The following is a 27,599-nucleotide window of genomic DNA, read 5'->3' on the forward strand; positions in this document are numbered from 1 at the left end:
AATAGTAGGAAACACCCGTAGCAACTAGTCTGTTGACGTTTTATTCTGGATATTCTAACTCTTGTAGTCATAACTTTAAATACCTGGCAGTAGAGGTAGTGGCAATATTTGGTTTAAATGCCTGCGTAGAGGCCTCCCATACTTTCTTTAAGGTATACTTCTGCCCGTCTATCCATCGGATCTTTCAAGGCACCGAGGTCCTCAGAAGGCAAAGCAGAAATATTGGCGATTGGGGTGTCCAATTTAGGAGGCCTATCCCAGCAGAAGGACTCGCCCTCATCAAAAGTACATTTCTAGTGATTAAAAAAAAACACTTCTTGTCAGGTATTTTCCAGTATTTCTAAATTAAATATTTTATATTTTCGTTTAACGGAAAGACTCTTGAACTTTTGTTCCCCAGGTCAGCGAACATATCTTGAATAGATTTTGGTTCCCTAGATTAATCTACCTTCATAGCGGCTCTAATAGCCTTGAGCAGACAATCCATAACCTCAGGGGAAAATAAAGGTCTACCTGTGGTTTCTTCATCCGAGGAAGAGTTAGAATCTTCTAGGATTTCTCCTTGCTCATTCTTGTCTGAAGACGCTGAATTCGATACTATATTAGAGTGACCCTGCTTGCCCGAGGCTGAGGAAGGGAGGCACTTTTAAAAAAATTTCATTGAATCAGAAACTTCAAATTTGACAAGATCTTTGATACTCTAAAGTAGTGACGGGATTCCTCCTCTACCACCTTGTTTACACAATGCTAACATAACTAAGACCAGGAAGGAGCAAGTTTTTTCTTGCATACAGCACACTCTTCCTTTAGATTTAGAGGTAGCTTTCCTAGGGCCCTCTTTGATATTCTAAATTAAAATAAGAGAATAAGCCCCTATTAGACACAGGAGGAGGAAAAAAAAGGTGGGGATTGACCCCCTTACTCCACCAGGAATACCGGTCTGGCGTCATGGCTCTCCTGGACATCAGCGCAATGACTACTCTCTTCCTCCATGGTACCAGACAGGGACAGAGAGTTTTCCATAAGTGCATCCACAGATGCTGGCAGGCTGGCTGGGATCCTTCTGACTGCGTGCTAAAGGGTTTAAATACCCTGCCGGCGTTCCCATGCAGCCCTTGCAGCAGGGGATGTCCCTCCTCTTACTTCCGGAACGCTCCACATGCGTTCCAAATATCGGAAGTTGTGCCCCCTGACTAAGTTTCTCCAGGCTGGGAGGAAGGCAGAGAAAAGGCCCCGGACCTCCTGAACACCGTCTGGAGGATCCAGCGTGCCAGCATCACATCCTGGTTATACTGGGACTGCCAAGGAACCGGCCCGACAGAACACATCCAGGACCCAGACTTAGTAGGCAGCTCCTAGTGGAGTCTTATGCCGCACCAGGTGACCCCTATAAATGTTGCACCCCAGGGGCTTCTGCAGCCTGATCCTAGCTCTCCACATAGACATCCTATGCATAGGACAATAAACAGGAACTGGTGGTATAGGGGCAGAGCCCCTCCTTAAGAGCTCTCCACAGAAGTTCCTGTTTCTTGTCCTGGATGGAAGCGGTCTCTCAAAGGTGCTGTCCTGGGCGTAAGGGAAAAAAAAGCGTTACCACTGTATTATGGGAATAGGCATGACAGCGAGCCATGTTACCAATGAGGACTAGCAGGTCTGCAGATCTGGGCCATAACACAGGCTGTAACTCCAAGCCAGTGCGATATAAGTAAAGTATGTACAAAGAAGCTCAGATGTTTACAAAGACTATGGGGCAGATTTATCACAGACTTGCAGTGTATGCTGGCCTATTATAACCAGGCGCGATGTCAGGGCTTATGAGGCGCGTGCCTTATCATAAATTAGGCCCAGCTTCTGGCGGTCTATGAACCTATATCGATATCTAGATGCCAGAAAAATGGTATAAAAGATGAGAAATGTGGAGGGGTCCCCCACCATCCTTTCAAGAAAGTTGCAAAGGTGGTTGAGAAACACCAAAAACTTTTGCAGAAGAGGTGCTGGGAAAGCTGCAAACATGCAGTTTGTGGCTTTTTCACACCAGGAAACAGGTATATTTATAATAAATTAGGCCCTATAGTTTTATCTCCTGTTGAAATCAGTACATAGATAGTCATCAGACCCAAATACAGCTCAGTATCTAATTTCTGCATCTCAAGAACACACACACGACTACTATGAGGGGGCGGAGCCTGGCTGCAGATCTGGCCGGACGCATGTAGGAGAGCTCTCCTTCATACCACCTTGCTAACTGGTAAATTTAGCGGTCCAAACCACCCCAGAATGCGGAAAGCTGGCAGATATATGCCCGGAGAGAAACCAGAAGCCTGCAAACCGGAGCGCAGAACCTCCAACATGGAGAAATACCTCAACAAAAAACCGTCAGCTCCTGCACCGGCCGGTCCTAAGATGGCGCCGCCGGAAGCAGATGAATGGAGCAGGGAATCGGAGGGAGAGGAGGATACAAGCCTCGAGACAAGCCCTGAACCTCTAAGCACCGCTCCGGTGTCCAGAAGATTTATACAACAGGCATTGACAGCGGCCCTTACCCCAATCGTACAGGACCTGCAAGAAATAAAGGCAGATCTAAAACACATCGGCGGGAGGGTGGAAACGCTGGAACATGACCAGACGGTCATCACGAATTACATCAGAGCGGCCGGCGATAATACCATGGCTCTGGCAGCCTCGCTAGATACCGCATACTCCCTCATTGAAGATCAAGAGAACAGGAATCGGAGGAAAAACCTCCGGATCCGCGGCTTACCTGAAAGCATCCCTCATGAAAGCCTACCAGAAGCTGCCGGCGCCATTTTCTCCTCACTCCTGGGAAGTTCCAGTGCGGCCGATATTCAAATAGAACGCATCCACAGGGCGCTCAGGCCGAAACCGAAAGAGAAGGAGAACCCCAGAGACGTGGTGTGCGGTCTCCTGAGGTATGTGGATACCGCTGCCTTAATGCAAGCTGCCAGAAACCAGAAAGAAATCCTGCATGATGGTGCTAAGATTTCCATCTATCAAGATCTGGCATCCTCCACACTGAATAAACGGAGGGCGCTGCGGCCCCTCACTGACCACCTGCGCCACCACAAAGTGCCATATAAATGGCTATTCCCCTTTGGCCTCACCTTCACCATAGATGGGAAGCGCTGCACCATTCGCCTGCCACAAGATCTCCAGGCAGCCTGGGAGCTGCTGCAAACAGATCCACTAGATGTGCCATCATGGCTGCCGTCTGCAGAGATTGGGACACAGCTGCCAGAACTTCCAGAGGCTTCAGGATGGCTTCCAGCCCCACAGAAGAAGAGGAACCAGCACAGGTCTAGAGACACTTGAAGTCCTAGAGACTATATTGAAGTCCTCGCTGACTCTTTACTGCGTCTCTACGCAATCTCCAGAGAGGGGAAGGTTTCCACTTGTTTTTTGCTCGCCATAATTCCGCAAGTATACCTGTATACCACTTGAATTGTATTGCTCCTGTTCTTGTTAGTGCCGGCAGGGTAGATATTCTGCCTTGTCAATGTTACTTTTGTGCAGAACTGTTTGGACCAAATGTACACGGTGCTATTTCGCACCAGTTCAGCGGGTGACGCAATTTGGATACCATCATGAGTAAATGGTTCCACTTTGTACCCCCCCCCACCTACCAGGGTTATCTTGGCACAAACCTGGTACATGTGCCTAATTGCATGGCTGCTCACGCCCGCTTCACTGCAGCTAAGTGACCTGCTGCGGTGTTGCTGGCATGGGAGCCATTACACAGTACTATTTGTCATGTTGACAGAGTATTTAGTTGTGAAGTTTTCTGTTCACCCCCTAGATACGGTCAAATGTGCATGTCTGGAATTCTCCGGTTCCAAAGTTGCCCTATTCTTGCAATGATGTCGTCCATTAAATGTACAACGTACAATGTTAGGGGCTTTAACACCCCACAAAAGCGCTCTCAGGTCATCCGTCTGCTAAAAAAGAATAACACAGATATCTGCTTCTTTCAGGAGCTGCATTTTAAAGAGTCTCATATACCCAAAATTCAAAACCCATACTTCCAGCACTGGTATTTTAGTGCTTTTGAAAAGGCAAAGAGAGGGGTGGGTATTGCTATTTCTAAGAGAGTACCATTTACATTGATATCTAAGCTGACGGACCCTGAGGGCCGCTTCATATTCGTGAAGGGCCTCATTGGCACACAAAAGGTTACGCTTGCCAGTTTATACAGCCCTAACCGTGGTCAGAAACGTTGGATCAAGATCACTCTGAGTAAACTGGAGCTATTCGCTGAGGGGATTAGGTTGATTGGGGGAGACCTCAATGTTACGTTGAATCCCATCATTGATGCCTCTGATGGTTCCTCCCAGTTAACCCAGTCAGCTTTAGGATGTATAAACAGATACATTTCAGATATGAACCTGCTAGATGTCTGGCGACTGGCCCACCCAGATACTAGGGATTTTACTTTTTTCTCTGCACCGCATAAATCGCATAAGCGGTTAGATTACATATTATTGTCCAGCAACGCTGTAGATATGGTGGACTCGGCAGACATAGGTGTTGTAACCGTCTCTGACCACGCCCCAGTCTCCGCTGCCCTTAGATTCTCCAGCTTACCAGCCTCAGGTGGTAAGCTGGAGTGGCGTCTAAACGAGACGTTATTGGATAGACAAGCAGATACCTTGATCCTAGGGCAAAAATTAAGGGACTTCTTTGTAGCAAATGCAACACCCGGCATGCCCCAGACGACACTTTGGGAGACACATAAGGTGGTTATCCGGGGAGAATTAATAGCCTTAGGCAGTAGAGTCAAGAAAGAGAAGCAAAAGATCATTCATGATCTCTTGGTTCAGATAGCAGACAAAGAAGCGGTCCATAAACGGTCTAAAGCAATAAAAGTTCAGACCGAACTGAACAAGCTGCGATCGCAGCTAAAAGACCATTTAAACATCCAAAACGCTAAAGCCTACCAATACGCCCAATATAAACATTATTCCCATGGGGACAAGGGATCTAAGTTAACATCTTCCCTCACGAAACAAAAGAGAGATTCCATGTTCATTCCCAACATCAAATCCAGAAATGGTAGTATGCTGCATAAAACAGCTGATATTGCAGAGGAATTCCAGGAATTCTACAAACAACTTTATGGCCTATCGGACCCAGACCACCCAGACCCTTCATTACAAGAAGCAACAGACTTGTTTCTGAGAGGCCTTAGTTTACCCCAGATATCCCCACAAGAAGGTGATACCTTATTAGAGCCGGTCACTGAACTCGAAGTAAAAACCCTGCTAACCTCTATGCCCATGGGCAAATGCCCCGGCCCGGATGGATTCCCGGTGGGCTATTATAAAAAATTCCCAGATATATTGATCCCACATCTAGTAACGTGGTGCAATGCACTCCTGAACGGGGAAACCCTACATAAGCAATCTCTGGAGGCCACAGTCACCATACTCCCAAAGCCTGGGAAGGATCCCCTTCTCTGCGGTAGCTATAGGCCAATCTCACTACTTAACGTAGATACAAAAATTTGGGCCAAACTACTAGCAACACGGCTGAGTCGCCTGCTCCCCAAACTCATTCACCCCGACCAATCTGGCTTTGTTCCTGGGAGGGAAGGGAACCACAATTCCTGTAGACTGATCACTGCAATACAGTGGGCCAAGAAGAAAAATCTCCCTTTAGCGCTTCTTAGTGTTGATGCGGAGAAGGCCTTCGACCGGGTGAGCTGGGATTTCATGAGAAGGACAATGTCGAGGTTTGGAATCCCGACAAGATTTCAGGAGGCTGTCATGTCCCTATATAAAGGCCCGAGCGCAAAAATCAGGGTCAACGGTACATTGTCTCCGTCCTTCCCCATCTGTAATGGGACGCGTCAGGGCTGCCCCCTATCTCCCGCCTTGTATATACTGGTCATGGAGACTCTCCTTCAGGCTATTAGGGAGCATGTGGATATTCGGGGGGTGAAAACAGGAGATAACGGTGCAGAATATATTAATGTGGCTTATGCCGACGATTTACTGATCATGGTCTCCAACCCGGTCGAGGCCTTCCCGCATCTTCTGAAGCTATTTGAGGAGTATGGTAGGCTATCGAACTACAAAATGAATTATTCCAAGTCAGAAGCTTTAAATATTACTGCCCCGGCGAGCTCTATAGCCATTTTAAAAACCACTACGCCCTTCAAATGGCAACCCACATGTGTTTCCTATCTGGGGGTTAAGATCTCCGCGTCCACGGACGATCTATTTCGGCTCAATTATACTCCCCTATTAACAGAGGTCCAAAAACTGCTTCAATCACTACGCCTCCCCTATTCCTCTTGGATGGGAAGGAAAAATATCTTAAAAGCGTTTGTCCTTCCAAAAATTATGTATATACTACAGATGTTGCCAATATTCCTACCTAACTCGTACTTTACAAAGCTCCGTAGGCTATTTGCGACTTACTTGTGGGGCGGGAAGAAGGCTAGGGCTCCTCACCAGAGGCTTGTACTGGGGCGTGGTCATGGAGGTATAGCACTGCCAGATGTCCAAACATACTACAGGGCCATACACCTGAAGAGGTGGTTGCAGCTCCACTCCCCTGCCTATCACACATTGGGCACGGAATTGGAGCTAGTGCAGCTTACCCAACAGCAAAAAGCAGCTTTATGGGGTCAATCCAATGCATCACTGCACTCCTACGTGCTCCTAAAGGGCACCAGTTTGGTCATTAAACAGCTCAATAAGTCTCACGGGCTCCTACAGAACCCTCCCGGTGCGATGCCAGCAGACCTCATACCACACACTATCCAATCTTCAGGTACTCAGGTCTCACAGATCTGGCACAGATTCAGAAGTTTTTCCGCAGCCGATTTTATAGGGAAGGTACGCGGCACCCTACCGGAACAACACCCACTCAGTCTGATTTGGAAGGCAGCTAACTTCCTAGACCTCATATCTATAACAGCTGCTGGGAAACAGCTACTCACCCAGAAACCATGTGTACTGACCTCGACATGGTTCGAGAAGTTAGCGAGCCCCCCCTCCCCTCAACGCAAATTGATATCTAACATATATACGGCCTTGAATACGCCTCAGCGCCACAATATGTTCACACCTGGGCCAACGACCTTCAGACCACTTTCTCAGAGACGGATATTCTCCGCATGCACGCTCACTCGCATGGCTTCTCCCGCTGTGTGAAGATCCAGGAACATTCATATAAGGTTCTCACGCAGTGGTACCTTACCCCCAAACAACTATTTCTTAGTGGCTTGAGTGACCACGACAGGTGCTGGAGATGTGGAGAGGAGGGTGGCACTCTTCTTCACATTTTCTGGTCCTGTCCTAAAATAAGAGGATACTGGGATAACGTCTCCCGGATCATCAACGAAATTCTAAACATTAAACTGACATTATCCCCTCAACTGGTCCTTTTATGGCTCCCAACAAAGGACCTTTTGCCATCAAAGAACAAGCTTCCTACACACCTGATTCAAGCTGCACGCTTACTCATCCCCCAAAAGTGGCTGAGTGAAGACCCCCCTACAGTCTCTCAATGGTTAAACAAACTAGATCATATACACCGTATGGAAGAACTGGCAGGGTGGGAACTTAGGACACACGAGAAACATAAGAAGTTATGGGCCCCATGGGTTGAGTATAGGCGAGTGAATGGTACTTCAGCATCTTAGGGTTTTTTAGCAGATAACAACCTTATGATAGCCTCATAGTCGTGACAGACACATTAGCAGGAACGGAAGAAGCCAACCATCTTCCTCTCTTTGGATCCATCAAATGCACCTCAACTGCCTGGACCGTATCTGTCCAGTTCTAGGGACATTTTGTATCCCCCCCCCCTTATTAGTTTATGTTGACCTTACCTACCTCAGGTTATACTTTGATTGTCAATTGCCAATATTTCCTGACCTTGACATGGAAAATGCACCTTTTATATGTCTTTGCATATGTCAATTGCGGATACGATTGTTCGCAACGATCTTGACATATACATCACTGTATGCTGTGCTTCTCTTGATGCTTTTCATATGTCTTAAGCATAATGTCTATGCATTTGTCATTTGCGGATATGATCATTTGCAAGAATCTGGATGTATACATCATTGTATGTTGTGCTTTTCTTGATGCTTTTCAATAAAAAGACAATTGACAAAGAACACACACACTAGGTCCGATTCCAGGGAAAGCCAATGAACCTGTCGGTACAGGACAGGGGTGTGGGAGGAAACCATGGGAAAACATAGAATGAGAGCAACTACCAATGCCAAAGTGAAGCCAGACATTTGTATCCTGACAAGGGATGGGCAATCAAATTAATACAATTAATTTGCTCTATTACTGACAGTTTAATTTTTTTGAAAATCGTCAAATCTTCCAGAGCGCTGTGTCCACGCAGGCTGTGTAGTCTCTTCAGCCACTGCTGCCCGTGTCATCAATCCTGGTGCAGACAGCAGTGATCGATGCCACCCAGCACAGGCTGCTCTGGTATAGTCCTGGGAATCACAGCGGGAGTGACACACTGAACAATTCAATTGTATGTGATTTGCATCATAGCATCATTACCGCCTGCGCTGACATCTTACTACACCAGTGGATGGTGCCTGCAAGAGGTGAGAGAAATACAGTGCACCCCTCTATATACAAAACACCCCACCCCCACATACAGTGCACCCCTCTATATACAGAACACCCCACACAGAAAGTGCACCTCTCAATATACAGGACACCCCACCCCCCCAGTGCACCTCTCTATATACAAGACAACCCCCTCCAACACAGACAGGTGCACCCCTCTATATACAGGACAACCTCAAAGGTACCACAGGACACCCACCCCCACAGTGCACCTCTCTATATACAAGACAACCCCCCTCCAACACAGACAGTGCACCCCTCTATATACAGGACAACCTCCAGCCCACCAAGTGAACCTCTATATACAGGACACACACGCCCAACACACACACAGTGCACCCTTCTATTGACAGAAAAATAAAGTTATTCCGAGAAAGAAAAAAAAAAAATAAATAAATAAAAAAAAAAAAAAAAAAAAAAAAACTCTTAAATAGATAATTGTCCTTAAAATAAAAATAATTGTAAGAGATTATTTTTTTGGGTGCAAAATTGGCTAGTCTTGCCGACAACTAGGAATGTTGTGGTGATCAGAGTTTACAATCAGCGATTGTCATAACAGGACTGGTCTGACAACTCTTTTCAAAACGTCAGATTAAATTGACATAACAACCCATTTATAAAAGCCTCACCTCCAGTAGTCAACCAACAGCTAGGCTGCATTCACATCAGCGCTTGTATTTCAGTCTTTCTGCTCCATCACTTCAGGTCATCCTGCAACCTGACATTTTGCCAGCCATGATGGCGCAGCATTATGCTGTCCCCTATTTTTGACGGAGTATGTGGTGGAGGTTTCGTCAGCAAAAGTAAGGGTAGGATCGGGAGGTAGCCATGAACATTACACCAATGATGGGGGGGGGGGGGGGACACATAATAGTCTAATGTGCAATAGCTTTTGCACACACAAGTGTTACACAAGCGCATGCCGTCTGCGTTTAAATCGGACAGCACCCGCAGTGAAAACTATCATTCTCCCACGCCATCCTGTTAGCGAATTTTAAAAGCCACTGCAGCTAAACCTAGGAGCAAGTGGCATTTCGAAACCACTCGTGCCACTTCCCCAAAAAGGGGGCATGGAGAGGATGGGGAGAGGCCATCAGGCCCAAGCAAATTTATCCTCGTTTTACACAAGTTTTAAGGCATAAAAGATGAGTGAAATCTATGGCAGCTCAGCCTAGATGCACAGACTGCCAGAGGATGCGCCCAATATACGCGCAGTAAGAAATTTGGAGCATCCTCCACAGAGCAGGGGATAGCTATACTGGTGTAAAATGCTGGTCTATGATAAATGTGAATGGAGGGAGAGATTATATATATATATAGGCATTTTTTTCCCTCATGCAACATTGCTCTGAAAGAAAAACAATGCAGCATGTTCTGTGGCGTTTTTCACGCAAAACGGACCCCACAGAAATGAATAGGTCTGCAAAAAACAATGCAACCAGAAACAGGGCATGTATGTCACTGCGTCCTTTATGCAGCCCATCAAGTCAGTAGGTCAGTGAAGGAAATGAGGCAACTGAAGGATGGTCCAGGTCTCAGTGATGGTTGCTAGGAGATGCTGTGCATTATTTTTCACTATGACATTTGCACAGAAAAAAATTCAACTTCTTAAAAGGGTTGTGTCACAAGCAAATAGTATTTATCACGTAGATAAAATTAATACAAACCACTTACTAATGTATTGTGATTGCCCATATTGCTTCCTCTACTGGCTTCATTTATTTTTCCATCACATTATACACTGGATTCCAGTGGTTATGGCCACCGCTGCAGCGGGAGCTGCTGTGCATGCACGCTTCCACAATCCTGGCCACCAGAGAGGATGGTGCTTTTTCCTTTAGTGCACAAGCACAGCCACCACTGCTGGATTATAGGGTGGTCGTAACCAAGGAAATGAACAGTGTATAATGTGATTGAAAAATGAATCCAGCCAGCAAAGCAAAGGAGGCAAGATGGATAATAATACATTAAGTATTACAGTAAGTGGCTTCTATTAACTTTTGGCCGCGTTCAGAAGAGCGTATTTGCAATGCGTGTATAGTTCGGATTTAATGTACCAGAACTCGCTGTTAATGTTAATGAATGGCGCTATTCACATGGGCGATTAATTTCAGTCAGTATTTGAAATCCGCAGCATGTCCGAGTTTTGAGCAGATTTGTTTCCAAATATGCACATTACAGTCTGTGAGGTGCGTAAATAATGAAGGAAAAAATACGCATGTAAACCCTGATGACAATGCTGATGGTATATCATCAGGGTCCTGAGCCAGAATACTGACGGATTTCAATACGCTCATCTGAAAGCGGCCTCTCTACATGATAAATGTCACTCAGGGTACTTTCACACTTACGGCAGAGGATTCCGGCAGGTAATCCAGACGCAAACGGATGCTTTTGTGAGATGGATCCGCATCCGGGTCTGTCTAACAAATGCACCGCAATACCGGATCAGTCTTTCCAGTTGTCATCTGGAAAAACAGATATGGTATTAATTTTTGTTCCCATTTTTAAAGGTCTGCGTATGCAGATCAGCACCTTAGAAGTGAATGGGGCTGAGCGCGATATCAAGCACAGCTACTATACAATGAGCGGCCCTTCTCAAAACGGCTGATTGCTGGGGGTCCCGGTTGTCGGACCCCCACCGATCAGATACTGATGGCCTATCCAGAGGATCAAGTCATCAGTATTAAAGTCCTGGAAAATCCTTTTAAAGAGTTATTCCAATCTAGGTTTTCATAGCCGGATGGGAACACCCTGAGTAAGCCCCAGCCGCGGGTAGGCGGAGGTACGGAAATGGCCAGAGGTTCCATTCTGCTTTCTGCCAATGAATGGGAGCTACACAAACAGCATAACACAGCGAGTACGCCGTTCCCATAATTCCCAAGTTACCGGGAAAAATGCAGCTTGCTGTGTTACACCGACTGCGTAGCTCCCATTCACTGCTATGGGAGCCACGTAAACAGCAGGATACAGCCGATTCAGATGTTTCTCTAACTCCAGCCACCGCTTATTATTCCCATCTCGGCTATGAAAAGCCAAGTCCCATTCTAGCTTAGATGCAGTACGAAGTATAGCCGATAGTCAATTGATGGCGCTGTGCTTGGTAGGCTCGGCCTCTGCAAATTGTTTATCGGCGGGGGTGCTGGGAGTTGGACCCCCACCAATCACAGCTAAAACACTGCAACATAGCTGTACTCTGCTATCTCCAGAATTCCCATAGAAATGAATGGAGTGGACGGGCACATGTCCGACCGACCACTCCGGTCATTTTGAGGGAGCTTCAAGGGGTCTGCAGGTCAATTTCTACAACAGGTCAATTTCCACTCAGAACAAAAAAGCAAAGTGTGCATTATATTTGTGTAATCTCATACAATCCGCTGGTACTGTATTATGCTGCATTTAATCCGCAACGTGTGCAGGTAGCCATATACATACTATGGAAAGGGGAGAGAAAGGATGAAGACGTTTCCAGATAAGGCGGCAGTATATCTCCCCAGAAAACAAAAGAATCAGGCATGTTGAAATCCAGCAGCTTGGTCCCTTTCCCCAGATCTGCCACAAAGGGACACCTCCATTAGGCTACTTTCACACTAGCGTTTCGGCTTTCAGTTTGTGCGATCCATTCAGGGCTTTTAGAAGCGGTCCAAAACGGATCAGTTTTGCCCTAATGCATTCTGAATGGATAAGGATCCGCTCAGAATGCATCAGTTCAGTCTCCATTCCGCTTTGGAGATGGACACAAACGCTGCCTGCAGCGTTTTGCTGTCCGCTTGATGAAACTGAGCCAAACTGATCTATCCTGGCACACAATGTAAGTCAATGGGGACGGATCCGTTTTCACTGACACAATAGAAAACGGATCCGTCTCCCATTGACTTATAATAGCGTTCATGACGGATTGGCCATGTTAAAGATAATACATTCATGACAGATGCATGCGGTTGTATTATTGTAACGGATCTGTTATTGCAGATCCATGACGGATTCGCCCAAAACGCGAGTGTGAAAGTAGCCTTACCCGATCGATCATCTGTTTCTGCCAACAAAAGCAGTTTTGTCCAACATTTATCTAATATGAATTTTTGTGCAGATTTACGCGAGTTTCTGTGGCATATCTGCACCCAAATCCACAATTGTTATTTGCAGTTTATGGTGCGGATTAGACGCGGTTTTGCAGCAGATATCCTTCCACTGAAATCCGCAGCTACAACCGCAAACATAATTGACACGCTGCAGATTTGGAAATCCGTAATGCCGGTAAATTTCCACACGGAAACAATCCGTAACATGTACATGAGACTTGTGTAATCTCATACACTTTGCTGGTACTGTAATATGGTGCAGTTTTTCCGCACAGATTCCCTGAGGTGTGCAGGTGGCCCAAAAGGGTTTTTGGGAATTCTGTTTTTAGTTATGCCCCACAGCGTGTATAAGAGCGCCATACTCACCTGCTCCCCTCCGCTACAGTTCTGCATCCTGGCTCCCACTTGGCCATGTTTCAGCTGCCAGCTAATTTACTTCTGGCCAGGCTATTATACCTCCTGACGAAGCCTACGTGGCGAAACACGTGTCGAGGTTGAAACAGTGGGGGAGTCGTGTTACCATTCTACAGCAGCAACATGGGTAGGTAACTTGGTAGCTGGATCAGGGTGGGACGAGAGGTTTGCAGTTCATTGTTATATGCCATCTTTATTAGTAGTACTGCACCGTCCATTGACACCTCACAGCATCCCCGGACAGAGGTTGTGAGCAATAGTCAGTAGTTGTTTTATACTAGGGGATCAGCATTTGCACCCGCAACTACACTTTTGCTCACGGCCTCTGGTATATTGTTGTTCTCTGCTGGGTATGGTCACATTATCCCCCATTGTGATTCTCCACATTGTATAGCCCCTTGTGGCTCAGTCTCCATGTCCTGTCCCAATTGAGCAATACCTGTAATGATCATGTGATTTATATTGAATAAAATGAGATTTTTTACCTTGAAAAAATCCTTGCTCTTTTTTTTTTGTACAGGCTATGGACATGGACATAAGCGCCGCAAAAAAAAAGGAAGGTACTCCGTGTGCATTCTGCAAAAAATAGAACATGTACTATTATTGCCCACTGTACGGACAAGGATAGTACTGTTCTATTAGGGGCCAGCGGAATGCACAGGGACGTCATCTGTAATTTTTGTGGATCTGTTCTTTGCGGACCGCAAAATACATACGGTCGTGTGCAAGAGGCCTTAGTTGTGTGTTACAGTCACTGTACTTCGTAAGGAAAATAGTTATTTTAAAAGTACACATCACTAAAATTTAAACAAAAAATAAATAAAAAATTTAATATAAATAATTTCCATGAAAAGCTGTTAAGCGACCGTCCTGCTTCCCCACACTAAAGCTGGCTATACACATTACGTTGGCCAAACCCACAGAATGCCTCAAGATCAGCAGACCACCTGACGTGTAGGGGACCCCTGACTCTTCCCCAATGACAGATGTGGGAAAAGAGAAGGGGCCGGAGATGCTGAATTTCAATATGCCCGTTTCTTCTGTACTTGGGGAGATAAGCAGCACACAAGGTGTCTGGCAGTTGTTTTCTCCCCTCTCCAATCACAACACATGTATGCTCGGCCAGGCATGCAGCTAAATGCACACGATCAGGATTGCGTGTAGATTTTCTGCGCAGAAAATCCGCACCGTAGGTCATGCACATTGTATTCTATGAGAATTTGAAAGTCTCATGCACAAGATCAGGATTTTGACCTGCGGTGCGGAATTTAAAAATCAATTTTCTTTTTCCTGACCGGATTTCGTCTATTCACTTCAATGGGGAAAGTAAAATCCGCACCAATTGATGTGGATTGTCCGCAAGGATTTCCCCGCGAACACCTGCAGGTTTCAGTGCAGATTCTTCGCATTTACCCTTACAGTGAGATCTGCAGATAACTGATGGCTGAATAGCTCACTTCCTTCCATATACGCATCATCGTTGCCTCACTGGACTTTATTATTAATATACCACTATAGAAATCGTCTCCTCCTGCTAAGCCTGTCAGCCTTGTGGTATACACAGCAGAGCCGCACCTCAGAAGAAGAGCTCGCAGCCAGTTGGGTGATCACGTAATCATGGCCGAGATCACTGAATGGGTGGCAAGATGGAAGGTTAAAGGCGTTATCCCATGAATGTAAAAAATGAAATTCCGATATCATCTAGTACAGGACAGTACCTTTCTAACAAAGCTAGAACCAGCCCTGAACCTCACATGGATCCAGAGATCTTCACATTCATTGCTAGATTTCAGAATGAACAAACTGAGTTTAACCCTATGGATCATACTTGCCGGGGAGCAGGCAAGTATGATCCATACAAGGGACCCGTGGTTTGGGGGGACTCCGCTTACAGGAGTTGCAGAGTGAAATTGAGCATGTGCTTCCATATAAGTAAGCTGGACAGAGAAATCAGAAAAAGGATAAACTGTAGGTGGCACTATATGGCTAGATTTCAGCAAATAACTCCAGGAGGGACATTTATTAAGCCCTTTACCCCACTATTAATGCATTAAAAAATTCACAGGTTATGGCACACGCCATATGTGCACCATAATTTTAAGCTTTTTAGGCTTCTCACCACTAGTCTGAAGTGGCAAGGAAAATGGGTGGGGCTTAGCAGAAAGGGGAACTTCTCGTCGCCCACCGCATTTACAACAACATTCGCCAGAAAGTGGCGGAAGTTATAGTTGAAGTCTGTGCCAGCCTGAGGAGCAGCATCTGCTTCTTAATAAATTAGGTGCATCTCACACCATTTGTCAAAACTGGTGGATGGGTACAACAGTCTTGACAAATGTCCCTCAGTGGCTATAGTACATTTTAATTACATGCAATTACAAAAGTATTCAGATCCAGGTGCTGGTTTGAAAACTGTAGAATATTTTTCATAGGACAACCCCTTTAGGTATTGCTGAAACGCTCTTCCACAGATTAGTTGAAAGAGGGAATTTAAAAGGGGTTGTCCCACAAAAAATAAATATTCTAGTTTTCAAACCAGGATCTGAATACTTTTGTAATTGCATAGCCACTGAGTTATTCAATAAAATGTATCTGTATAGCGCCACCTGCAGTTTTTTTTCTTATTTCTTTGTCCTGCTCACTGAGAAGGTCACACATGCTTAGATTCATCCTTCCACTTACCCCTGAGCTGTGATAGGGAGAGCTGAGACACACCCCCTGAGCTGTCAGCTTGATATAAATCTAGCAGGCAAATGAATGGGGAGATCTCTGGATCCATGTGAGGTACAGGGCTGGTTCTAGCTTTGTTAGAAAGAGGTTGTCATGTCCTATATATGTGATTTGAATTTTTTACATTAGGGTACTTTCACACTAGCGGCAAGGAACTCCGGCAGGCTGTACTGGCGGGTGAATCAGTCCTGCCGCTAGTTCACGTGTGCCCCCGGAATGCCGCTCCGTCCCCATTGACTATAATAGAGGGTTTCAAGTCACAAGCTATTGAGTTGAAAAGAAGCCTCAGAGAGAGAGGTTACCCCAATGATATGTTGGATAAGGCTATGGATAAGGTAGCTCGTGTTACCCAACAGGACCTCCTAAAGAAAAATAGGAAAGGAAGAGAAAGATAACAAGAGATTTACCTTCTCTTTCAAATATAGCCCAATGGCAGATGCCATTAACCCCTTAGTGACCACCCATACGTGTTTTTACGGCGGTCACTAAGGGGCCTTAGGCTGGGCTGCCGCGTTTTTACGGCGGCCCGGTCTAAGCGCTGCACGGCTTCCCCGTGCAGCGGGGAGCACGGACCCGGCTCTCACATGAGAGCCGGGGCCCTGCTCTAACAGCCCGGACCGGCAGGAGTGCCGATCCGGGCTGTTTAACCCTTTACATGCCGGGCGCAATGGCGCCCGCTGCATGTAAAGTGGTGACAGAGGGAGCGGACTCCCTCTGTCTCCCATCAGCACCCCGAAAATAAGATCGCGGGGTGCTGATGTGTTCGGAAGCTTACCTCACTTCCGATCAGGGCCCCGAGCCTGTGTTCAGTTCTCTCCAGCAGGCTGTGCCTCTCTGGCGCAGCCTGCTGGTCAAGGTTTGAATAGCATTGCTATTCAAATGTAATGCCTTATAGAGATAATGCATTACATTTTTAAAGCAATCAAAATACTGAATATTATAGTCCCCTTGTGGGACTTTTAAGTAGTAAAAAAATAAAATAAAATACACATTTATTAAATAAAAAAATTCCATAAAATAAAAAAATATGCTTTTTTTTTCATTGAAAATACGCTTTTCAATGAAAAAAATTGCAAAAAGAAAATATCCCCCATATGTTTGGTATTGCCGCGTCCGTAACGACCCGGACTACATAAATATTACATAAATTATCCCCTATGGTGAACGCCGTAAAAAATAAAAATTAAAAAAAGACAGAATTTCTCATTTATTCTTAGTTTCCACCGAAAAAAACGTAATAACAAGCGATCAAAAAGCGCCATTTACTCCAAAATGATACCAATGAAAAATACAAGTTGTCCCTCAAAAATCAAGCCCTCACACAACTCCATAGAAAAAGAAAAAAAAAAGTTATGGGTCTTGTGAAGTGGCAATGCAAAATCATCTTTTTGGTTAATAAAAGGGGTTTTATTGGAAAAAAAAGTAGTAAAACGTAAAAAAATTATAAGTATTTAGTATCACTGTAATCGTACTGACCCAGAGAATAAAGATATTATGTTATTTGTACCGAAAAATGAACGCCGTAAAATTTATAATGTAAAAACGCAGTGGCAGTATTGCTATTTTCCCCATCTCCCTCCCAGAAAGAGTTAATAAAAGTTAATCAGAAAGTTATGTGTACCCCAAAATGGTGCCATTAAAAACTACAACTTGTCCCGTAAAAAACAAGCCCTCATAAAGCTATATAGACGAAAAAATAAAAAAGTTATAGCTCTTGGAACGAGACCATGAAAAAAGGAAGAAAAACGCTTGGTCATAAAGGCCCAAACAGGCTTGGTCACTAAGGGGTTAAAAAGGCTATATTCACGAACTGGGACATTTTGGGAAAAAAATAATAATAATAAAAACCAGCCTAATAGAATACACCAAGACTAGACCGATCATAGCTTTTAGGAGAAGTCACATGATTAGGGATCGATTAGTGAGGAGCTGGTTTAGGGTCCATTCACATTTCCGCAAAATGGGTCCGCATCTGTTCCACAATTTTGCAGAACGGGTGCAGACCTATTCATTTTCAATAGGGCCGGAATGTGCAGTCCGTACCTGCATTTGCAGATCCGCACCACCGCAAAAAAATATTGCGGACAAGATTAGACATTTTCTATTATAGCGCAGGCGATGTGCAGTCCGCAAATTGCGGAATGCACATTGTCGGTGTCTGTGTTTTGCAGATCCGCAAAACACTTACGGACGTACGAATGGACCCTTGCAGAAGAAAAACCTACCACTTGGTTGAGAGAAATGCGCCCAGTAGGAAATTATAAATGTGGCAATTGTGCTTTTTGTAATTACAACCCCCAGTAGAAAGCCTTGCAATTTGGAAATATTCATCACAAAGTAACACATCTCATCACTTGTAAGAGCACTTATGTAGTGTATTTGGTAATATGTCAATGTGGCAAGACAATAAGACATTTATACGAAAGATTCAGGGAACATGTTAACTATCAGTTCAGGAAAGGGATGCCCCCGTTCTGTGTATGAAGTACATGGAGGCAACCCAAGATGTCTGAGATTTGCGGGGACAGAAACAGCTCCCCACCCTCCCGCAAGGAGGAGATAGACACTGTAGGCTTTTGAGGAATGAAGCCAGGTGGATAATACGTTCAAGAGCAATGGGGACGCTGGGCCTTAACAATAAGAACGATATTAGTGTGTTTTTATGATTGACGTGTGCTAATATATAATTAACCAACAGTGTTTGCGACTTGTATTATCACCATGAATAAAGGGTTAAGGGAACCTGCCATCAACTTTATGCTGACCTCACTGAGGGCAGCATAAAGTAGTGACAGAAATGCTGGTGTCAGCGGTGTGTCACTCAGGAGCTAATAGTAAGTGGTTGCAGAGAACCAGCATCATAATCACTGGAGACCAGGCCGTGAAAAGAGTCAAATCTACCCGAGAAGAGTCCTGGTTATTCCTAATCTGCAGTCTCGCCCATCTGCTGATTGGCAGTTCTCTTCTAGAAAGGAAAGGGAGAAAACTTGGTAGAAGACAATCATCAGTAGATGGGTGAGAGCAGGAGATTATGAATAACCAGGACTCTTCTCAGGTGGCCGGGACTCTTCTCCAGGCCCAGTCTGCAACGATTGTGATGTTGGTTCTCGGCAACCACTTACTTTTAACTTATAAATGACAGACCGCAAAATCAACTCACCTGTCACTACTTTATTCTGCAGTTAGTATGGGCAGCATAAAGTTCATGGCAGGTTCCCTTTAAGGCCCCATGCACACGGCCGTGTTTCACAGCCGTGTGCGGGCCGTGGAACCGCGGCCTGGATACCTCCTGAGAGCAGGAGCGCACGGCGTCACTGGTTGCTATGACGCCGTGCGCTCCCTGCTGCTGCCGCAATACAGTAATACACTGGTATGATCTATACCAGTGTACTACTGTACTGTGCCGGCAGCAGGGAGTGCACGGCGTCATAGCAACCAGTGACGCCGTGCGCTCCTGCTCTCAGGAGGGATCCAGGCCGCGGTTCCACGGCCCGCACACGGCTGTGAAACACGGCCGTGTGCATGGGGCCTAACACTGAGGACGTATATAAAAGGTAGACACATTCACACCATTATGTCAGTGGCCAGAGGAAGTGCAGGTTGCGCAAAACGGCCATCGCAGCAATATAATGTGTGCGAGATTGCTGTCCGCCCCATAACCTTCTGTTTTTACTGCAAGTTGACTAAATAAAGGTGAAGACGATTTTAGACCAAATTGGTGAGTGCCGCCTATTTTTCTTGCACTATAATTATAAATAATCAAGGTTGGCCACTAACCCTATTCTTTTCGTGACAATTTGCCGCTGCCTACTTTGCAATGCTACCCAGCTAGTTATTCAACCAACTGTCAAAGCATAATTAGAAGTCACTGGAGCCAATTAAAAGCAAGCATTCATTACGTGCTGCATCATACTAGTATACATGGGGGTGACAAAGCAAAAAAAAAATAATAATAATAATAATAATATATATATATATATATATATATATATATATATATATATATATATATATATATATATATATATATATATATAAATTAACTGTCCACAATCCATCACGCCCGGCTGCTTCTAGGTGCCCGTATCTTGTGGAACCGCCGCTTGCAGTCAGCAATATGGGCATGGACCCTAACTGATGGAAATAACTGGTGTGAACTCAGCCTTATAAAAGTTGCAATGTAGTACAGCAACTGTAAAGCCATAATGCCTTAAGCTTCATTCACACATACGTGGATTTTCACGGACCACAGTCCGTGAAAACCTGGTCTGCCGTCCTGCTGAGTGCATGGCGTCATTAGGTGCTATGACGTCAAAGGACCTTTTGCAGGTCCTGAAAGAAGACTATGCCCGCTGCCCGAAAAAGTGGATGAGGCGAGTTAATTTTTTTAACCCCTCAAATCGACATTTTAGTAAGCATTCTGTATTAAGGAAAATAATAGTGAATTTACTTTAAAGGGGCCTGGGGTTGCTCATCCCTATCATCTTCTAGCAACCATGCGTGTAAAAAAAATAATAAAAAAAAATATCACACCGCATCAGCACTTGCTTGCGGATGCAATGAGATTTTCACGCAGACCCATTCACTTCTATGGAGTCTGCGTTCCGTGAAAATCACCGCTCATATGCACAGCCGGTACAATGCGTTCACCTCATGAATTGCACCGGTGCGGAAAACTCACCTGTGTGACAGGGGCCCAAGAATCGGCCAGATTATCAGGAACGACTGTTCCTGCAAGAGGTCGTTCCCAACAATCTGGACATGTAAATATGCCGCCATTCAACCGGTTGATCATATCGTTCATCCTGGCACCACAGATCAAGGCTTCTGGGCAGCAGATCGTGTCGTCTAGACAGTGATCAGCTGCCCAGAAACCATGATTTCGTATGGGAAAGAGGGATACCTATAGTGATCCCTCACAATCATACTGTGAAGTAGGGCTGTCGAATATAATCGATGCAGCGATGCATCGCGATTCGACCCCCGGCGATTCTGCATCGATGCGGTTGCTTTAAATAATCGATGCATGTTGATGACGTCAGCGTCACGTCCGCCGTGCAGCCGAGTCGGAAAAAAGTTTTTGGGCGCCTTCTTTCCCGCCTCCCGCTGACGTGTCAGAGGGGGTGGCCACAACATTGAGTGAGCCTCAGAGCCAGGTCTGACTGAGTGAGGAGGAGCCGGAGGCGTGGTTTCCGGCTTTCCGCGCATCTCCGGCTCCCAGTCAGACACTCAGAAGCAGGCGGCAGTGCGGACGTGCGGTGGCTGGCGGCGAGGTGAGTTTTGTCACCTATGAGTATGTAATATGATCTACCTCCAAAGCGCCTGCCACCTACACAGCATATACACCTACCGCCTGCCACCTACACAGCTCATATTGCCGCTTCTCATACCTTTGCCGCCCGCGCCATGTTTCTTCTTTATTTTTTTCGGTTGTGTCTCTCTTATTCTTCCCCTCCGTCTACAGTGGACGGAACTTTAGGTTCCGGGTCTATGAAAGGCGGTCAAACAGCGGCCCCTAGTGGCCAGTCTGGGAATGTCTACATTTATCTCACACTTCAGGAGATTGCTCCCAGCAGGAGGTGATCCGATTCCACACTGACAACTCTCAGCTAAGGGCAGGGATCTGAAACTGCTGGAGTGTCAGATTTACTGACAGTTACTGATCCTGCACCATCAGAGCCCCTTCACAGTTCACACGTGTATCAGACTCAGTCCCTAAGAGGATGGTTATTGTGGATACAATGTAGCATACACACGATCTATCAACCTGAAACCTCCAGGACTAACATACTGATGGTCTCTCAGGTTCTTTCACACTTGCGTTTTTCTTTTCCGGCATAGAGTTCCGTCCTAGGAGCTCAATACCGGAAAAGAACTGACCAGTTTTATCCTAATGCATTCTGAATGGAGAGCAATCCGTTCAGGAGGCATCAGTTCAGTCCCTCTTACGTTTTTTGACCGGAGAGAATACCGCAGCGAATACGGCAGCATGCTACAGTTTTCTCTCCTGCCAAAAATCCTGAACACTTACCGGATCCAGCTTTAAACTTATATTGAAATGTATTAGTGCCAGATCCGGCATTAAAATTGCTGCATTGACGGATCCGTTCTTCCGATCTGCGCAGACCTTTAAATCTGTGAAAAAAATAAACACCGGATCCGTTTTTCCAGATGACACCGGAGAGACAGATCCGGTATTTCAATGCATTTGTCAGACGGATCCGCCTGACAAATGCATCCGTTTGCGTCCAGATTGCCGGAATCCTCTGACGCAAGTGTGAAAGTAGCATTAAGCACAGCCTCGAGCACCAATGTAAACTCTCTACCGCCGCCTACCATGTGCCATGTGGTAATAATCTTGATGCATCGTGATGCATCGCCGAATCGAATCGTGGACTTGATAATCGTAATCGCATCGAATCGTGAGACGAGTGAAGATGCGCAGCCCTACTGTGAAGGAGATCGCGGCATGTAACCGTGCAGCCTCCTTCACCGAGTGAGCAGCCGACCGTCAGGAAGGAAGCATTCGGCGGCTCAGTCAGCCCGTGTAAGTCCAGCTTAAGTCCCTATACAACAACCTTGCTTGGCCTGGGGCCACACTGTGAGAACACCTGTTTAAGGGGCACAATAAAAGTTTTACAAAATATACAATACAAACCACAGCAAATCCCAGTCACACAGCCAATGAACAAACAAATCTACTGCTGGGGCAAAGCTTCATGTTTTCTTCTATGGAAGTCCTTATTGAAAGGCTCCCTACAAAAATTGCCCCTTAGGGTACTTTTACACTTGTGTTAAACTTTTCCAGTATTGAGTTCCATCCTAGGGGCTCAATACCGGGAAAAAGAAATTAAATGATCAGTTTTCTCCTAATGCATTCTGAATGGAGAGCATTCCGTTCAGTATGCATCAGGATGTCTTCAGTTCAGTCACTGTACGGTTTTTGGACAGAGAAAATACCGCAGGATGCGGTTACCGGATGACAACTGAAGAGACGGATCAGGTATTGCAATGCATTTGTGAGAAGGATCCACATCCAGATCAGTGTACAAATGGTATCTGTTTGCATACAGATTGCTGGAATCCAACAACGCAAGTGTGAAAGTACCCTTACAAAAATGGGTGACAGAATTGTCATGGCGCCAAGCAGTACAGTGCACCATAAGACATGTTTCCAAGACCATGTGCCGATGTGGGTATACAGCAACACTGCCTGACTACACCATAACGCACTTGCTGCAGATTTAGGCCAAGTTTACACTACGTTATTTCCATCAGTGATTGTGAGCCAAAACCAGGTGCGGGTCAAAGAGTCAGAACAGGAGGAAATCTTTATATTATACCTGATCTCTGTGTAGGCTAATTGTGGTCTGCAATGCATGGCACAGGCCGTGTGAATCCTGTATAGCGGCACAATCCCATTCACTTGAATGGGTCCACAATATACAGAAAAAGATGACAGGATATGTCCTATCTTCTGAGGTGCTGAGGCATGGACGCGCTTCCAATCCGTGCCTCCACTCCACACTGCATCTGGAGGATTGCGGACCAGTTTAAGTAAATGGGTCTGAATCCGGGATTCACATGGCCGGTGCCCGTATCTTGTGGAACCGCCGCTTGCAGTCAGCAATCTGGGCATGGACCCCAACTGATGGAAATAATTGAAGTGTGAACTCAGCCTTACAGAAGTTGCAATGTAGTGCAGCAACTGTAAGGCCATAATGCCTTAGGCTTCAGTCACACATATGTGGATTTTCACGGACCGCGGTCCGTGAAAACCTGGTCTGCCGTCCTGCTGAGTGCATGGCTTCATTAGTTGCTATGACGCAGTGAGCTTTGTCGCTGTACAGTAATACACTCGTACAGATCAAAAAATAAATATATATGTTTTGTAGGTAGTGGTTAACACGTAGGGCAACAGCGCCGTAAAGCTACGTTGCGCTGATCAGGTGGGCTCAGGAGCTGTGCCTGCGCGATCAGCTGCAGGGGTCCAGCAGTCCAATATATATAATTTTATTTAATGATCTCCTCAGGGACATATTTGGCTTCTAGCTGTCCGGCAGTCACCAATAACTTTGACCACGGCATGTGCGGTATCCTTACCGGTCCTTCCTTAGGCATAGTGGCTGCCATCCCTGTGAGATCCAGGGAGCAGGCTGTAAGTGTATTACACTCCGTATACACTTACAGCCAATGCATCACTTGTGGTGAAGTAACTTGTCCTCCTGTGCGATTAGGACAGGTTTTGTGTGTACTAATAGGACGGCGGCCATTTTATTTCTCCTAGACAAAACAAGCTATTCTAAGTAATGAAAGGTATTTGTGAATTTATTTATTATAAAATAATATTTAAAGGGATTCTGTCACCTCCCCTAAGCCAAAAAACGATTTTAAAGCAGCCATGAAGCACAGTTTACCTGGATTAGGCTGTGCTCTTTTATCTTGTAATCCGTCCAGCAGTTTCTGCAAAAAACGACTTTGATTGATATGTAAATGTGTCCTGAAGGTGCCCAGAGGGGCGTTTTGTTCTTCTTAGAGAGCCCAGTACCGCCCCTCTTACAGTACCCAGCCCGCCTTCCTTGCACTGTCTAACCGCCCCCAGCCTGCCACAGCCTCTCCTCCCTCTCCTCCCCCTCCCTCACGCCGAACGAACTCTCGCACAGGCGCAGTACCCACTGAGGGCTGCGCCTGTGCGATCAGCAGGAGACTGAGGGCAGCAGCTTCATCTTCGTCACTGGGCATGCGCCGAGCCCAGTGACGTCCGATGCTCGCTCTTCCCTGCTGACTGAGGGAAGAGCGAGCATCGGACGTCACTGGGCTCGGCGCATGCCCAGTGACGAGGATGAAGCTCCTGCCCTCAGTCTCCTGCTGATCGCACAGGCGCAGCCCTCAGTGGGTACTGCGCCTGTGCGAGAGTTTGTTCGGCGTGAGGGAGGGGGAGGAGAGGGAGGAGAGGCTGTGGTAGGCTGGAGGCAGCGGTTAGACAGTACAAGGAAGGCGGGCTGGGCACTGAAAGAGGGGCGGTACTGGGCTCTCTAAGAAGAAAAAAACGCCCCTCTGGGCACCTTCAGGACACATTTACATATCAATCAAAGTCGTTTTTTGCAGTAACTGCTGGACGGATTTCAAGATCAAAGAGCACAGCCTAATCCAGGTAAGCTGTGCTGCATGGCTGCTTTAAAATCGTTTTTTGGCTTAGGGGAGGTGACAGAATCCCTTTAAGTATTTTCATTTTATTTATTCCTGGAGACCCCCTTTAAGGTCGGTTCGGTACTGAAGGGGTTAAAAAGGGAGTGATCCATAAATACAAAGCTCTGAATGAATGACATGGAATGCAATCACACTGATAAGGCCTTGCCTATTGGCTCTCAAAAACAGAAAGTAAAAGCCTCGCTGCGCCACTTGCTCAAGTATACTCCTTGGGAGTAAGGCTACTTTCACACTTGCGTTCGGGGCTCCGCTTGCGAGTTCCGTTTGAAGGGCCCAATGCATTCTGAGTGGATGTTGATCCGCTCAGAATGCCTTAGTCTGGCACTGTTTGACCTCCGTTCCGCTCAGCAGGCGGACACCCGAACGCAGCTTGCAGCGTTCGGGTGTCCGCCTGGCCGCGCGGAGCCAAACGGATCCGCCCAGACTTACAATGTAAGTCAATAGGGACGGATCCGTTTGAAGATGACACAATATGGTGCAATTTCAAATGGATCCGTCCCCCATTGACTTTCAATGCAAAGTCTGGACAGATCCGTCTGACTAACTTTCAGAATTTTTTCTGAAAGATAATGCAGACGGATCAGTTCTGAACGGATCCCATCGTTTGCATTATAGGAGCAGATCCGTCTGTGCAGACACCAGACGGATCCGCTTCGAACGCAAGTGTGAAAGTAGCCTTAGTCACGTGTCCAGGAGGACGTACGCGCCGTGACAAGATGGTCAGTGGTTCATTTGTGAAGGATTAGCGTTTGGTCCGTATGTCATCAGTATTCCAAGGACACCGTCAGGCAGAAAATTAATTTCCAGAGCATCTCCCACCAATGGTCATGGACTATAATCTAAATGAAGGACCCCTCATCACGGACACAAATAGGGCACGCTTCTGTGGCATCACCACGGTCCATGAAAAACCGCTGATGTGCAGGAAAACTGGCTTAGGCTACTTTCACACTCGCGTTTGGTGCGGATCCGTCACGGATCTGCACAAACGCTTCCATTCAGAACGGATCCGTCTGTATTATCTGTAACATGGCTGAAACAGATCAGTCTTGAACACCAGTGAAAGTCTATGGAGGACGGATACGTTTTCTATTGTGCCAGTGAAAACAGATCCGTCCCCGTTGACTTACATTGTGTTTCAGGACGGATCCATTTGGCTCAGTTTCGTCAAACGGACACCAAAACGCTGCAGGCAGCCTCCAGAGCGGAATGGAGACTGATCGGAGGCAAACTGATGCATTCCGAGCGGATCCTTTTCCATTCAGAATGCATTAGGGCAAAACTGATCCGTTTTGGACGGCTTGTGAGAGCCCATAACTGATCTCACAAACGGAAACCAAAACGCCAGTGTGAAAGTAGCCTTAGTTGCCCATAGCAACCAGATTCCACCTTTTATTTTGCAAAGGGGCTCTAAATAAATTAAATATGGAATTTGAGTGGTTGCTATGGGAAACTAAGCCAGTTCTACTTTACACCAGTGGGGAACACGGACAGAACACGTATGTGATACGCGGTGTGATAAAGAGGCCTGCACCCCAAACCTCCGCATCACAAAGTTTGTCATTTTAAAACATGTTTTTTCTTACAAGAAAAATAACAAAGGGACCAGACAGACAATTATGTGCATTGTACCCAATGACAACTATTTGGTGGCAGAGGAGGCCCAATCCCTGACACCCACCAGGGCTCCCCTGGGATACAGCCATGTGTGCCATACACCCCCCTGCCTTTCCTGGCACCCCGCGCTGTGTTTACACACAGAGCAGCCCTCATTGTACACATCGCATACAAAGACAGCAGGTACGATCAATAGCACAATGCGCCATCCGCCCGCCGCGACCACCACCGGGGCCCACAACGACCTCTGTGCACTCCCACAATGAACCTGCCCGGTACACAGCCCCTGCTCATAACAAAAACACCTTCAGCCGAAGCCGATCCGCCCACCGCCAGCATCAGAACAAAAAGTCACATCCCCCACCACACCGGCCTCTCTCACCACGAATAGGTCTGCTCGGCCATGGCGGCGTCTCCTCAGGGGGGTCGGGGCTCCGGCCCAGTGTTTGTCAGCGACGGCTCTGCGGTTGTGCACCCAACATGTCGGCCCGAGCTCAGTTGTCAAGGGGACGTTTATCCCAGCGGGGCAGGCCCATGGCAGACGAGAAGACACATGCAGCGGGCACCGGACTAACACTGGCGGAGAGGCTGCGGCTGCGCGCTCGAGAGTTGCGAGCACAAAGCGCGTCCACAATACACTCTGCAGGGTACGCGCAAGCGCGGTGAGCAGGTTCGGTCACGTGTTCTTTGTGGGCGTAGTTATTTACTATATCCCTATGACGTCACGCCTGTATGTGCGCACCGGGTGTTACCGCCCGGGTGACCCCACAGAGCAGGGCTTGTGCGGAGCTACATGAGAGCCATGAAAAGGGAACCAGGAATCCCCGTGCTTGTTTGCTTCCATATGGTTCATTTCACACACAACCTAATAGTTCTGTTGAAAGCCTAAATGGCACAGTCTTTGATAAATTTGGTGCAATTT

At 46.4% G+C, this 27,599-nt stretch overlaps 1 protein-coding gene across 1 annotated transcript in view; it reads right to left on the bottom strand.

Moving 5' to 3' along the window:
• SPPL3 (signal peptide peptidase like 3) overlaps positions 1-27,323 on the bottom strand; it is a 110,253-nt gene extending 82,930 nt beyond the window's left edge. Inside the window, exon 1 of the mRNA XM_044275443.1 lies at positions 27,060-27,323. Coding sequence (XP_044131378.1) covers positions 27,060-27,082 — 23 coding nt within the window. The 5' untranslated portion in view covers positions 27,083-27,323. The remainder of the gene's footprint in view (positions 1-27,059) is intronic.
• Between the last annotated feature and the right edge of the window lie 276 nt (positions 27,324-27,599).

The sequence above is a fragment of the Bufo gargarizans genome, chromosome 1 (genome assembly GCF_014858855.1).
Source record: "Bufo gargarizans isolate SCDJY-AF-19 chromosome 1, ASM1485885v1, whole genome shotgun sequence".
In the NCBI taxonomy this organism is placed as follows: Eukaryota; Metazoa; Chordata; class Amphibia; order Anura; family Bufonidae; genus Bufo; species Bufo gargarizans.